General features: G+C 31.5%; 1 protein-coding gene across 1 annotated transcript in view; it reads left to right on the plus strand.

Moving 5' to 3' along the window:
• Positions 1-15,116, plus strand: part of LRP1B (LDL receptor related protein 1B) — a 1,811,620-nt gene that overhangs the window by 1,153,808 nt on the left and 642,696 nt on the right. Inside the window, exons 23-24 of the mRNA XM_045853515.1 lie at positions 7,230-7,430; positions 9,381-9,626. Coding sequence (XP_045709471.1) covers positions 7,230-7,430; positions 9,381-9,626 — 447 coding nt within the window. The remainder of the gene's footprint in view (positions 1-7,229; positions 7,431-9,380; positions 9,627-15,116) is intronic.

Here is a 15,116-nt window from a genome sequence, read left to right on the forward strand (position 1 = left end):
ATATATGCTTTCTCAAAATCTTTCAATGGTTCTCCATTGTCTCTAAAGTTTAAAAATGTGTCTTGAATTACCAATTAACATTTTATTAACTGTGTCCCTAAATTGTCTCATTATTGCTTCTGGAACAAATTCAACTCTATTCCATCTTTATACATTTACATAAGAATTGCATTTTATGAGTGGGTTAACTGCAGCAAAAAAGCTCAAATTGCCTGTGTTCAAATTTGCCATTGTAAATCAGCTATAAAATTCAATAGACATAGTTCTGTGTATATATTCCTGATGAAAATTTGTACTGACACTATTACAAAAAGAATGTTTAGTATGAAATAAAGTCTATACATAAAAATATAATTTTACAGTTGATCCACTCAGAAATGGAAGAGAAACAACTTAAGGAAGAGTTCATTTACTTCCGCCATCTATGCCCTCACACATGTCCACTAAGGAGTAGGACTAAGTACCATGTTATTTCTCTACACAATTTCATCTTCTCTCTTTTTCTGATTTATTTGCTCTTTTCTTTTCCCAGAGAGTATATATTTCAATGTTAAAACAATACACATACAAATTATACACAAACACATGTGTGTATATATATAGCTTTTCTTGTGCTCATATGTGATATTTTCAATAAACATTTAAAACCCTTCTCCAAATAACATCTCAGTAAATCCAATATCAACCTTTTAATTATACATATCTTCTACTTCTGTGAAATTTCATATCACTCTGTGATTATATTGCTTATATTATTTTTATATGTTGAATATTAGAATGTCTGTCACTACTAGACTAATTGCTCCATGGAATCAGGAATTTGTTTTTTCTATCTTTCTACATTTTTTTAACAACTAAGCAAGCACTTGACACTCAATAAATATTTGCTGAAATGAATTGAAAACAGACATTACTAGAGAAATAAATATGTATGTGGCATTAAATGTTAGTAGTATGAAAAATAAAATATTGCAATTCATGGGCCAGTATTTAAAAATAAATTATAAATATATTATTGAGTAAAATATCATATTCTTATTATTAACTGTTAGTTGTATCCCAGAAGAGAAATTATCCTGTTAAAACATGAATAGTCTCTTGAGATAAAATCAATCAAATAGTTTATAAAATGATACATTTATTTTTAATATCCAATCAGTTTAATGTAGAAAAGATCATATAAATTTATTTTGGGAAAGCAGCATATTTTCTACTGATACCTAGAATCACTTAATTTTCCTAGAGTTGTTGACTTTGTGGGAGCATTTAATGTAAATGGTATATTTTAAGGTAACACAAATCAAAGCAGTGCTTATAATGTCTTGTGTGTGTTTGTATACACAATTGTACTAGCCACCATAATACCAACATGCTTATTTTTGTGGTGTTTGCCCTTGTTATTTGCCCATTCTTATTCTTTTTGCTCAAAGGGTGAAGCTACAATTCTCATAAGCATCTTACACACATAGTTATCAGGTTGAAAACATCATTATAAATAAATCAGAAAATATTACATAGAACTCAACTTGTTAATATATAGCTAATATTATTTTCAACATGTTATATATTTTTAAAGAATTATCTCAGACAAGGATTTAATCTCCAAAATATATAAAAAACTTACACGACTGCACTCTAAGAAGACAAGGAATCCAATTAAAGAGTGAGCAAAGGACTTGAACAGACACTTCTCTAAGGAGGACATACAGAAGATACAAAGACACATGAAATGATGTTCAATATCGCGAGCTAGCAGAGAGATGCAAATTAAAACCACAATGAGATACCACTTCACACCAGTCAGAATGGCCATCGTAAACAAAGCAACAAACAACAAGTGTTGGAGAGGTTGTGGAGAAAAGGGGTCCCTAGTGCACTGTTGGTGGGACTGCAGACTGGTACAACCACTATGGAAAGCAGTATGGAACTTCCTCAGAAAACTAAAAATGGATCTGCCTTTTGACCCAGCAATTCCACTTCTGGAACTCTATCCTAAGAATACTAAAACACCAATCCAAAAGAACCTGTGCATCCCAATGTTCATAGCAGCACAATTTACAATAGCTAGATGCTGGAAGCAACCAAGATGCCCATCAGTAAATGAATGGATCCCAAAACTATGGTACATTTACACAATGGAATTCTATGCAGCAGAAAGAAAGAATGAGCTCCTGCCCTTTGCAACAGCATGGATGGAACTGGAGAGCATTATGCTAAGCGAAACAAGCCAGGCAGTGAAAGACAAATACCATATGATCTCATCTTTAACAGGTACCTAAAGAACAAAACAAAGAAACAAGCAAAATATAACCAAAGACACTGAAATAGAGGACAGGCTGACAATGACTACAGGGGAGAGTAGAGGGAATTTCAGGGGACATTGGGAAGGGTTCATGGGAACAAATTTAAAGGACACATGGTCAAAAACTAGGGGGAGGGTGGTAATGGGAGAGAAGTGGGGAGGGGTGGGAGCGGGGCTGGACTGGGAGTAAAAAGGAGAAAACTGTATTTGAACAATGATTAAAATAAAAATAAATAAATAAAAAGAATTAGTAAAGGCAAAGTAATTTAGTTAATTATTTCAACTTATTTTTGCACATTTACAATATTTATTTTTTATCTTTTTAAATATTGGATATTTTCAATTTCTATAACACATTTTAATATTATTAATCTTTATTTTATTTTAATAATATTTTGACATAATTCTCAAGTTCTTTATATACAAATGAGGGACCTTAAAGAAGAAAATCCATAATAACTCTTCTTTCAAGATGTTATGACCAAAGACTTGACTACATAAGGATTTGTCTTGATATGAATCAATAAAAAATTAACATTTTTAAAGCATATTTGCTAAGGTCATTTGTTTTGGGGGTTTTACCCAGTTAATGGTCATGGATTAGAAATGTGATTATATTTATTATGACTGGTGTACCTTCTTACCTACATTTTTGTGAGAATTAAAACCAAACAAATGAGAAAGAGAGAAGCAATTAAGCTTCAAACATACCCTGAAAAATCAATGGGAGGAGGAAGCTATTTAAACTTGTAAAGTTCTTTTATATTATGTGTCCATATTTATTCATATCTGTTAACTATCTGCATTAATGTTTTCTTTTTTCTTTTTATTTTTAAGTATATTTTATTGATTATGTTATTACAGTTATCTTGTTTTTTTTCTCCCCTTTATTCCCCTTGATCCTGCACCCCGCCTCCCACCAGCATTCCCCTTAATTCATGTCCTTGGGTCATACATATGTACATATAAGTTCTTTGGCTTTTCTTTTCTTTTTTTAAGATTTTATTTATTTGTTTTTAGAGAGGGAAGGGAGGGAGAAAGAGAGAGAGAGAGAGAAACATCAATGTGCAGTTGCTGGGGGTCATGGCCTGCAACCCAGGCATGTACCCTGACTGGGAATCGAACCTGCAACACTTTGGTTCACAGCCCGTGCTCAATCCACTGAGCTATGCCAGCCAGGGCGGCTTTTCTATTAATAGTCATTTGAATAAAATTTTTCTCTTTACCTTTTCCAAGCAGCATTTAGGTCAGGGATTGAAAATAGTTGTTATTACTATTCTGACTCTAAAAGATTGATACTGATTCATGGATGAGTTTGTAGAAACAATTCTAGGGTCATTATGAAGTCATTGGTCAAGAATATCATGATGTCTAGACAAAAAAAAAGTTATTACTTGATTAACTGAACTGAAAATGGAAATTACTATATTATCCTTGAACTCCTTTCATTTTATTATTCTTGTGGATGTCTCCATACAATTTAATACTCTAGTGTTAGATACAAGATATCATATTTTAAACTACAATTATGATCTTCTCCTGCTAATTAAATTATAAGCTCATTGGTGATGTGGACTAGAAATTATGATTTCCAATATTTCCTAAATTCCCTAGGAAAATATAAACCACAAAGTAACTTGAATATTAAATTTTTATAATGTGCCTGTAGAAACTATCAGACTTATGGCACATGTGCATACATTTTATCTTCATGGTTTTAAAAATGATCCAGTATTTTGGGGGAAAAGTTATGTTTTCATGGTAGAATGAAAATAAAATAGCACAAAAGGATTAAATGAAAAATCCTTCTCTCTCCTACTTCAGTTCCTGTACCTCAAGTCTTCCTCACTAGCGGCAATCATTTTTAACTGTTTCCTGTGTTGTCCTCCAGAAAGAATTCATATATAAAGAATACTATCCATATATTTATATTGATACCTGTATGAAAATAGAGTCATAAATACTGGTAAAGAGACAAACCTCTCTAACAAGAAAGCCTATCATACAATAAGTTTTAAGGCTAAGAAAGCCTACCATACAATAAGTTTTGTGGCTTTTTTGTTGAGGTGTTTTGTAGATTGTTTATATTAATTTATGCAGAATTATCTCATTCTTTTTCACTCAAGCATGTAATTTCAATGTATAGATGCATTGTAATTGATATTACCACTCTTGCAAATTATAATTTATGTTGCTACTGCTCTTTTACTAATATATTCAAAGCAGCAGCTCATATCTTATATATGCATCTTTATGAATTTATACAAATATATTAATGAAAATATTCCAAAAATCTAAAATTAGAATCACTGTAATAAATAGTTAATGCGGTTTTTTTTTGCTAGATTTCCTAACAATGCCCTACAGAGAGGTCATCCCAATTTTCAGCACCCTCAACTTTGGGGTTGTTTCTTACACGCTTGTCAAATCTGTTTGTATTATCTATTTTTTTTTATCTTAAGTTATCTGATAGAGAAAATGGTATCTAATTGCTGTTTTAGTTTATTTTTATTTGAAAGATGTTTTGAACATCTTGTATATATAAGCCATTATTGATTTATTGTATCTCTTGAACTTTGTGTATTGGGTTATTATCTTATTAATGTATAAGAGCCCTTTGCACTTTAAATAAATATGCTCCTCTGTTAAATGTAATATTTTTTTTGTATATTGGTCATCTGTATATGGATTTTATTGTTACAATGTAAAATAAAATATATTAATGAAATCAAATTTATCAATTTGTCTTTATGTTTTCTGGGATTGTGTAATGACCATTTTAAGTGTTTGCTTTAACATCTATGTTATTCAAGATTTTTTTTGCTTATTGTTGTTATTTTAAAATATGTCTTTATCCCTAGACAAAGCCAAAGAGGGGCAGGATTGAGGGTGGGAGATGAGGATGGGGGGGATGGGGGAAAGTGGTGGCAGGAAAATTGAGACAACTCCACTTGAACAACAATAAAAATAAAATAAAATACCTCTTTAATCTATTTAGTATTTATTTTGGTGAAAGAATCAAGTGGTAATTCAGCTTTACCTTTTTTCTCCAGATGGCTAATCAGTGTATGTTACATCATTAATTTTACAATTAATTTTCCTACTATTTTGAATAACTAGATGTTTTTTGTATCTTAAAACCATATACATAAGTTGATTTTTGATGTCTCTATGTTTCAGAATTATTGATATGCTTATTGATAATCTACTATAAAATATTTTACTGCTTTATTAAAATATTTCTAAACACTTGGCATATACACTATCTTTTTTTTTACTTAATGACATTTGCAGTTTCATTTTCTTAAGTTTAGGATAAGCTTATACTATTATATTAATATTGATACTATTTTATTTGGTATTGTATTAACTTAGAGAAAGTGAGTATTTTTACAGTATAAATCTTCCTCTTTAAGACTGAACTATATCTTTATGCAATGTCCCCCCCCCCCATGGGCAGAGGTTTCTTTGTAGGTTTCTTTAAAATTTTCTTTATATAAATTTTATATAGTTCTTGTTTAGTTTTAATACAAACTACTTTATTTTATGGTATATCTTTAAATTGGTCACTTCTTCTATATTTATTTTGCATATATAAAATTTATTGATTTCCATATAATTTTAGAAACTAGCTATCTATTTTGGAATGCTTAGTCTCATAGTCCTTATTTAGTTTATATTAATTTTATAATTATATGATTATATTAACAAAACATAATGATACTTTTCTCTAACTTTACACCTCATTTCTTTCTACTTCCTAATTGCATTAGATCATATTTCCAGAATGATACAAAATAATAGTGTTACTAGTTGTATTTATGATGTTGAGGCTAAAGTATGTATTTTTCCATTTACATCAAATTTATTGTTAGTTAAGTGTCCATCAATTTTTATTTTGAGTATTTTCATTAATAATTAATGTCCAATATTATTAAATGTATTTATATTAATTATAGAGTTGATCATTTGTGTTGATTTTTCTCAGTTGTCTTATAATACTATGGAGAATTGCTAATATTTTTCTATAAGACATTTTTTCACCAACATTTATTTTAAAATTTAGTAGCTTTTAAAATTGAAGAAGTTTTATATGACAACTCTGGGACTTATGCATTCTTTCTGTTTGCCCCAACATTTTATGATATTGGTATATAGTCGGTCATTAACTAGTATTTTCTTAAGGTATATTTCTTTTATTCACATAACACCTTGATAGTGAGAAATCTAGAATAATAATGAATTAGAAGAAGAATGCAAACAATATGGAATTGAGGAATAATTTGCAGTGAAAGAAAGGTTTACATAGACAATCACCATTGCTTTCTATGCATTTTACATTGTTATTTTGAGATAGACTGGTTAAATAGTAATCAATTTTTCTCTCAAAGTCAATAAAGTAATACCTATAATTTCTATAATTCTGTTTGTATATATCTTAGCTACAGAAATATGTAGCTTTTTTGAAAGCGCATGTGTATAAGCCTGAGTGTGCTGAGGTGATAAGTATAAATATAAGACCATCTGCTCCTGCAAATATAAAGTGTTTACTTAAATTTTGGGTTCCAAAAGACACAATAGCATTTAACTAAATTTAGGGCTCTGAGAGATATTTATATATAAATAGACCTTTAAAGTTTGCTTTCAAAAGTACTATAGTTAAACTTTCAATTAATCACACAATTATTTAAGTAAGATAAACCAATAATTTGAAATTTAATAAAATATCATGGTTTTAACACTAGGAGCCACTTTAACAACTACAGCAAGAACTATTCAAATGTCATGAAAATAAACTGTCAAACTCTCAGCAAATAGATTTCTTACTAATGACAAGTAGTTCTACCTCTGAAGACAATAATGACTGCTCACTATTATAGTGATTTAAGTACAAAAATTAAATTCATGTTGTTTCTATTTTCTTCAGGGAGATGCATCAACAAAGGATGGGTGTGTGATGGAGATATTGATTGTGAAGATCAGTCCGATGAAGATGACTGTGACAATTTCTTGTGTGGACCACCCAAATACCCTTGTGCTAATGACACATCAGTCTGCCTGCAGCCAGAGAAACTCTGCAATGGGAGAAGGGATTGCCCTGATGGGTCTGATGAAGGCGATCTCTGTGGTATTGCAGTTTTCACTGCATTTTCTTTTCTCAGAAACCTAGAACTTTTTAGTTCACTTGCTGATACTTAATAGTAGCATTTGTTCCTTCCACTCATTCTATATAAATGAAACTTTTAGCACTGAAACCTATCTACACTATCTATATTTTTATATCCTGTAAATCTATAATATTCTTAAAAATATGATTAGAGATTTCTGAAAGTAAAGCAGATTATTCTAGCCTATATCCAACTAATTAACAATGGTATAGCTGTACTCATCATTTAGCTCTCTGGATGGCCCATGCTGTTGCCACAATTAAAGTGATTATTTCTGTCATTGAGTCACTCTGAACAGGAGAGCCTTGCTATTACTGACCTATAGAATAAATTTTACTGCCACCCAATAAATTTTGTCCTGTGCCCCAATCATTATAATACAAACATTTTTAGAAAAAAAGAAAGGAGGGGGATAGATAATAAAACCAAGTGGATATTACTTAATTTTCTTCTCAGTATTTAGTCCTCATACAATAGCTTTCTTTAGTGTGCTTTAATCAGTTAAAATGATTTCTGTCTGATAGCTTCTGAGCTTTACAATTACTTTTGACTAACCATCTTCTTAGTCAACTGGCACATATATAGAAAATTATATTTTCTTCTCTGTGGGCAAATTAGAAATTTAGCAAGGCTGTTTTAAAAATATGTTTTCTAGATAGTACTGAAAGTGGCACCAACAGAATAATGAAGACAGGTTTATGGAATGGTAAGAACAATGAGATAACCTGAGGTTGTGAGAAAATGACTTAAGGAAATGATGAAGCTGCCTGATTAAAAGTAGGAAAGACAACTACTTTGAAGCCTCAAGTTAGCATATTTTGATATGAAGTGAACATTGACAAGTATTACAAAAAGACTATTATTCCTTTTCATGGATTTATGTAATAAAGTGTCTTTTCCTCCAAAGAGTTTGTGATTCTATTAAAGAACTTTAAACTAGTAATGAAAGTCTCTGTCAGTGATGCTAAAATTTAAATAAGATTCCAAGCAAATAAATAAGTAAATAAATAAGCTAAATTAACCAACAACAATAACAAAAACACTAATCAAAGGTGACAGAATGAGATTATCTATATTCACTCCTTTCTCTCCTAGCTTGTTCTCCCTGCTGGAGTAGTTTGCTGCATTGATGTATCTCTTGCATTACAAATGTGAGGCTTGTACATGAAGGCTGTATGAACAATTCCAAATGAAGGAAACTAACAATACTCTTAAAATTTTAAATGGGTAATTATAGAAAAAGTCTAGACTTTGACAAATTTAAATTATATTCATCAATTATTTCAATTAAGTAACCTAGACAGGTGGCTTAATTTTTCAAAATGTCACTTTCCTCATAACAAAAAAGGAAATGATGATCTCAATCAGGAAATCCAGAAATGATCACTGAAGCACTACAAGTGTTGAAAGAAATTAGAGTTACTCACTTTTTCTTTGCCCCTGGGCTAACTGAAGGGGAAAAAGAGAAAATATAGTCTGAAGAGAATGATATAAAAACACAGCTTTATTTTCTTGTCCTCTGCACTCTGAATTGGGAAAACAAATTTCTTCTGAATTCATTTGTTTACTTCAAGACTTCACATAACTGCTAAAAAGCTCACTATAATTAGTTTAGTAATAATAAGGACAATAAACCCACATTACCTCTATTGGGTAAAATCAACTGTACTCCAAAATTTTACAGATAGGAAATTTTTTAATTCCCAATTCTTATCATACAGAATTATATTTGGTCATTGAATGAATTATTTCATAATTCTTACCTGAACCCCCAAAAATCTGAAAATGTTTCTTTGTATTTATTACTACACATATACTCTAATTTCAGCCTTAGGGAATTGAGTTCAATGATTAGCGTCTAATTGATCAAAATAATTGATAATGCCCTAAAATCTCTTCTCCTTTCATAGATGAGTGTTCCCTAAACAATGGAGGCTGCAGTGACCACTGTTCTGTTGTTCCGGGGAAAGGGATTGTCTGTTCCTGCCCTGAAGGACTTCAGCTCAACCAAGATAATAAAACGTGTGAAATTGTGGATTACTGTAGCCCTCACGTGAAGTGCAGTCAAGTGTGTGAGCAGCACAAACGTACTGTCAAGTGCTCGTGTTACGAAGGGTGGAAGCTGGATGCAGATGGTGAAAGTTGCACAAGTGTGGGTAAGTAGGTGTGTGTTTTGCTATCTTTAAGAATAGAAAGTGCTTTTTTATTTTTGTGGATTGTGTATTTTTTTAAAAAAACAGATATTAAGAAATAAAACTAAAGATAGTTTCAGAAAATTAATAAAAGTGTTCATTTATTTTAAGGTAAGGTGTAAGCAAAATGTGTCATTTTAGACCTTCTCTGAAATCTTCCGTACAGAAACTAATTACAATAATCCTTACCATTTCAGTCCATCAGGTTATTATTTTTTCTCCTAGATACTACTTTCATCATCACTCTTCCTAAGGGCTATGTTGTATGTTCCAAACATTTTACATTTACTTTTCTTCACATTCCTTTTAGAATCCAAAGCCTGGTCCTTTCCCACACTTCTAACTATTTCTACCACTCTTGTGAACAACTCCTCGGTCTGGCTGTGTTCATCTTCTAACTGTCCATTTAAAATATTCTGATTCTCCAGGTTGCATTCCACAGGGGAAAAAACATGCAATGGTTATGGAGTCTGACAGTTGAACTCTAATCTTTCAGCTGGTGTTCATTATGTGTGTGATTCCAGGCAAGTTATATGAAGCTTCCTGTGCCTCAGTTTTCTCATCTTTCAAGTAGAAATGCCCATTATCACAACATCTCCCTCACAGCATGTTGCAAGAATAGCATAAAACACTTGTTATTGTGCCCCCCACACATTCTGTACTTAATGAATGATGGTGTCCCACTGTCTCCTCCAGATTTGTAGTCTGTGTCTATAGGGCACTTAGCGGTCATGAATAGAATTGAAGGGATCCATGAACTTTGTTGAGGAAAATATTACACCTTGTTTTCTTTAACCTCTCACAGAAAGTTGTCATTTTCTTCCAATTGAGAATGTGTGCTATCAGCAACCATGGCTGGGTGTCCAATACAAGTAGCAGACATTTATATTATGTTAAAGCTGTTGATATCTCAAAATATTACTTAAGTTCAAGCTTTGAAAGCCATGGGTACTTCAGTGATAGTAGTCATTAGGCACACTGCTCAGTGTTGTTATCAAATGCATTAACAAAAAAGCACATATATTACTACAAAAGTGTTTATCTATGCAGTTCAATATGGTTGATTCCTTTAGCTATTCGTATATATTTTTTTTACTTTTTTCTTACTGTTTTTATATTTTTTAAAACTTTGTAATAAATTTTAAAAAATACAGGCTTCATCAGACTGCTAAAAACACATACATCATAATATTTTTTCATTTTGCTTCTTCTACTTAGATTATACTTTTCCCTCTTCACCTCTAAAAATCCTAGATGTGCTTTAAGTCATACTAGCTCCAATCTTTTTTCTTTAATGTAGTCTTCTTTTGAATATTCTTGCTCTGCATAAATTTATCCTTTCTGTTTCTAGAATATATTGTCCATGAATATGTGATCACATTATTAATTTGCTATCTATTTTTGCTTTTTATCTATTTGTCTTTTATATTCTTATCTATCATGTTTCTTTATTCTTTATCTCTCCAATGAAATAATAAGCACCTAGAAGTCAGAAATCAAGTTATAGATTTTTCTTAATAAATCCTATTGTTGACAATGAAGTTTGCCAGAGAAATCTGATTTCTACTGCAAACCCATTACTCAGCCAAGTCCTCAAACTCTCAAACTCATGTATTTATTGAAAATATTCTCAAATGCAATATAAACACTATACATTAATACAAACAAATGTTTTTGTCTTTGTTTTCTCGTGGCTGTTAAAATTTGGGTCCTTAGAGGCCTAAGATAGGCAAATGTTTATATGTAATTGAAATGAGAGCCTGAAAAAATGGCAACTTGTTATAATGATAATAGTGATTTAATTTACATGAATGTTTGGGGCAAGGAAGTGATAGACATATTATGATGATTTTGTGTTATGAAATCAATAACACTTATCCTCAATATTAGAATAGTTTAACATTTGAATATAAGTGGACAGGTGCAAAGATAATTCTTCTAAAAGATTTGGCCCCTTCTACACTGAGCTTAGAGTGAAATTCTAACAGTACCATAGAATTTCTCACTGTTAACATTGTTATATTTTACAGCTGAATTTGTTCATAATTTAAGAGAAAAGCAAAAGTATACAGGCATATCTCAGAGATATTTAGGTTTTTTTCCCAAAGCACTGCAATAAAGAAAATATCACAATAAAGCCAAGTCAGGTGAACTTTTTGGTTTCTACTATATATTAAAGTCATGTTTAACTCTGACCCGTGTGGATCAGTTGGATGAGCATTGTCCTGCAAAGCTAAAAGTCACTGGTTGATTCCCAGTTATGGCACATTGCTGGGTATGGGCCATTCCCTGGTTGGGGCATGAGAGAGAGGCAACCAATAGATATTTCTCTCACATATGGATATTTCTCTCCCTCTATTTCTTCATTTCTTCCCCTCTCTCTAGAAATAAATGACTCATGAACATGGACAACAGTGTGGTGGGGGAAATAAGGTAGAAAGGGACTAAATAGTAATGGAAAAAATACAATAAAGATTAAATAAAAAAAATAAAAATAAAATCTTTTTTAAAAGTTATGTTTGTACTATATTATAGTTCATTAAGTATGCAATAATATTAAATCTAAAAATGTATATGGTACATACATTAATTTAAAAATACTTTATTGCTAAAGAATGCTAACCATTATCTCAGCCTCCAAGGGAAGTAGTCGTTTTGCTGTTAATGACTCAATTGCCTCAATGTTAATGACTGCTGACTGGTCAGGGTGGTGGTTGCTGAAGGTTTGGGTGGCTGTGGCAATTTCTTAAAGTGAGACAACAATAAAGTTTTCTGTATAAACTGACTCTGCCTTTCAAAAATGATTTCTCTGTACCATGTGATGCTGTTGGATAGAATGTTACCTACACTAGAACCTTTTTCAAAATTGGAGACAATCCTTTCAAACATTGACTTTACTTTATCAACTAAGTTCTTGTAATACTCTAAATCCTTTGTTGTAATATCCATAGACTTTATAGCCATCTTGACCAAGAGTAGATTTCAGCTAAGAAACCACTGTCTTCAAACATTTTTAAGAAGCAATTCTTCACCTGTGAAAGTTTTATCATGAGATTGCAACAATTCAGTTACACCTTCAGGCCCCACTTCTAATTTTAGTTATTTTGTATTTCTGCCCCATCTATAGCTATTTCCTCCATTGAAGTCTTGAACTCTTTAAGTCATCCAGGAGCATTAGGATCAACTTCTTCCAAACTCCTATTAATGTTGATATTTTGTCCTCTTTCTATGAATTACATATGTTCTTAATGACATTTAGAATGGTGACTTGTTTCCAGAAGGTTTTCAATTTACCTAGATCTATCAAAGGAATCACAGTGTATGGCAAACTGTATTTGTGAAATAATAGGACTTTAAAGTAAAAAATTATTCCTTCCCCCATGGACGGCAGAATGAATGTTATGTTAGCAAGTGTGAAAACATTAATCTTGTTTTACCTGTTCATCAGAGCTCTTCAGTGACCAGGTACACGAACAAAGAGCAGTACTATTTTAAAAGGAATCATTTATCCAGAGCAGTGGGTCTCAACAGCAGGCTTAAAATATTCAGTAAGCTATGTTTTAAGCAGATGTGATCTCATCAGGCTGTGTTGTTTCATTTATAGAGCACAGGCAGAATAAATTCAGCATTATCATTAGGGGTCCTAGGTTTTTGGAATGGTAAACATTCGCTGGCTTCAACTTAAAGTCACCAGCAAGATTAACCCCTAACAAGAGAGCCAGCCTGCCCTTTAAAACTTGAAGTCAGACATTGACTTCTCCTCCCTAGCTAGGAAAGTCTTAAGAGGCATCTTCTTCCAAAATAAGGCTGTTTTGTCTACATTAAAAATCCATTGTTTAATGTAGTTACCAGCTTTCATTATCCTAGCTAGATCTTCCGGATGACTTGCTCGAGCTTCTATATAAGCACTTGCTGCTTCAACTTTACACTTTATATTATAGAGCAGCTTCTTTCTTTAAACTTTATGAACCAACCAAGCTCTTTTTTTCTGCAGTTTCCTGAATTGAAGACAGTGAGAGCCTTGCTCTGAATTAGGCTTGCTTTAGGGGAATAGTGTGGCTGATTTGATTATTTGTCCAGATCACCGAAAGTTTGTATCATTACTAGGCTATTTTACTTTCTTATCATTTTGTGAGTTCATCTGAATAGCACTTCTAATTTTCTTCAATAACTTTTTCTTTGCATTCACAACTTGGCTAACTGGTGTGATAGCCTAGATTTTGGCTTTCAACATTCCTCCGTCACTCAGCTCAATCATTTCTAGCTTTTGATTTAAGTGAGAAATATTTGATTAGAGTTCATTTTAAGGTTGTTAATTGGTTAATTTTAATATTGTTGTGTCTCAGGGAATAGGTTGGCCCTAGGAGAGAAAGAGTGATGGGGAAAGGCCAGGTGGTACAACAGTAGGATACACAGATCATTTATTGATTAAGTTATCTGTTTTGTATGGGTATGAGTTTATGTTGCTCCTAATTACAGTAGTAAAATGAAAAATCACTGATCACAATTGATAACCATAACAGATATTATAATAATTAACAATTTGAAATATTGTGAGGATTACCAAAATGTGACACAGACACACGAAGTAAACAAATGCTGTTGAAAAAATGATGCAATGGACTTGCTTGACTCAGAGTTGCCATTAACATTCAATTTTCAAAAGATACAGTTTCTGCAAAGAACAATAAGATGAGGTATACTGCTTATATTTTAACTTTTAAAGATCATATGGGTTTTTTCTCACACTTAGAATTTAACCTGCTGTTGATGTATCCCTTTCTGAAACATACAGTGCACCAAATACCAGTCAGCATTTATATTATTACAGATAACATATGTTGTATTAAGTATTGAAAGTTAATTTTTATTTGAATGCATTTTTATATATAAAATGATTTATTCCTTATTTTATTTACTTCATTTCTTGGAAAAAATTTACCAAAGATTCATAGTTCAATAAAAAAGAAGAGGCTGTTAACTATAGGACTTCAAAAATAATTTTTTTCTCTTGATCTTCTGTTTCTTATTTCTATAATTCTAAAGTTGAGTCCTGGTTTTTAAAAGGTATTGTTGCTATTGAATGCAATACCTGTGCTTATCCCTCTTGACATTTCAGAAATAAAGAATGATAGCACTCTATGCTTCAGATTAAACCATGACTCCACATTATTTTTTTCCTCTTGAATTTTGCTCTTTAGTTCTTTTATATTTTCTTATTTCTCTCAATATTTTCCTTCTTAAATTCTATACAGTCTGACTTTTTCTGAACTGCTGAATTTAATTCAGTTTTCTCTAAGTTCACACCCAACATCTTATTAAAGGTAATAATTTTCAAAATTACTGTTTTTATAATCTTTACTTTTTTTTACTACTATAAATATTACTTTTCTTAGATACCTTACTACTTCATCAGTTCTATACAGCTCCCCTCTTTAATACAAATACATAAAT

This window comes from Phyllostomus hastatus, unplaced genomic scaffold (assembly GCF_019186645.2).
Source record: "Phyllostomus hastatus isolate PE091 unplaced genomic scaffold, TTU_PhHast_1.1 phas_contig_1, whole genome shotgun sequence".
Taxonomy (NCBI): Eukaryota; Metazoa; Chordata; class Mammalia; order Chiroptera; family Phyllostomidae; genus Phyllostomus; species Phyllostomus hastatus.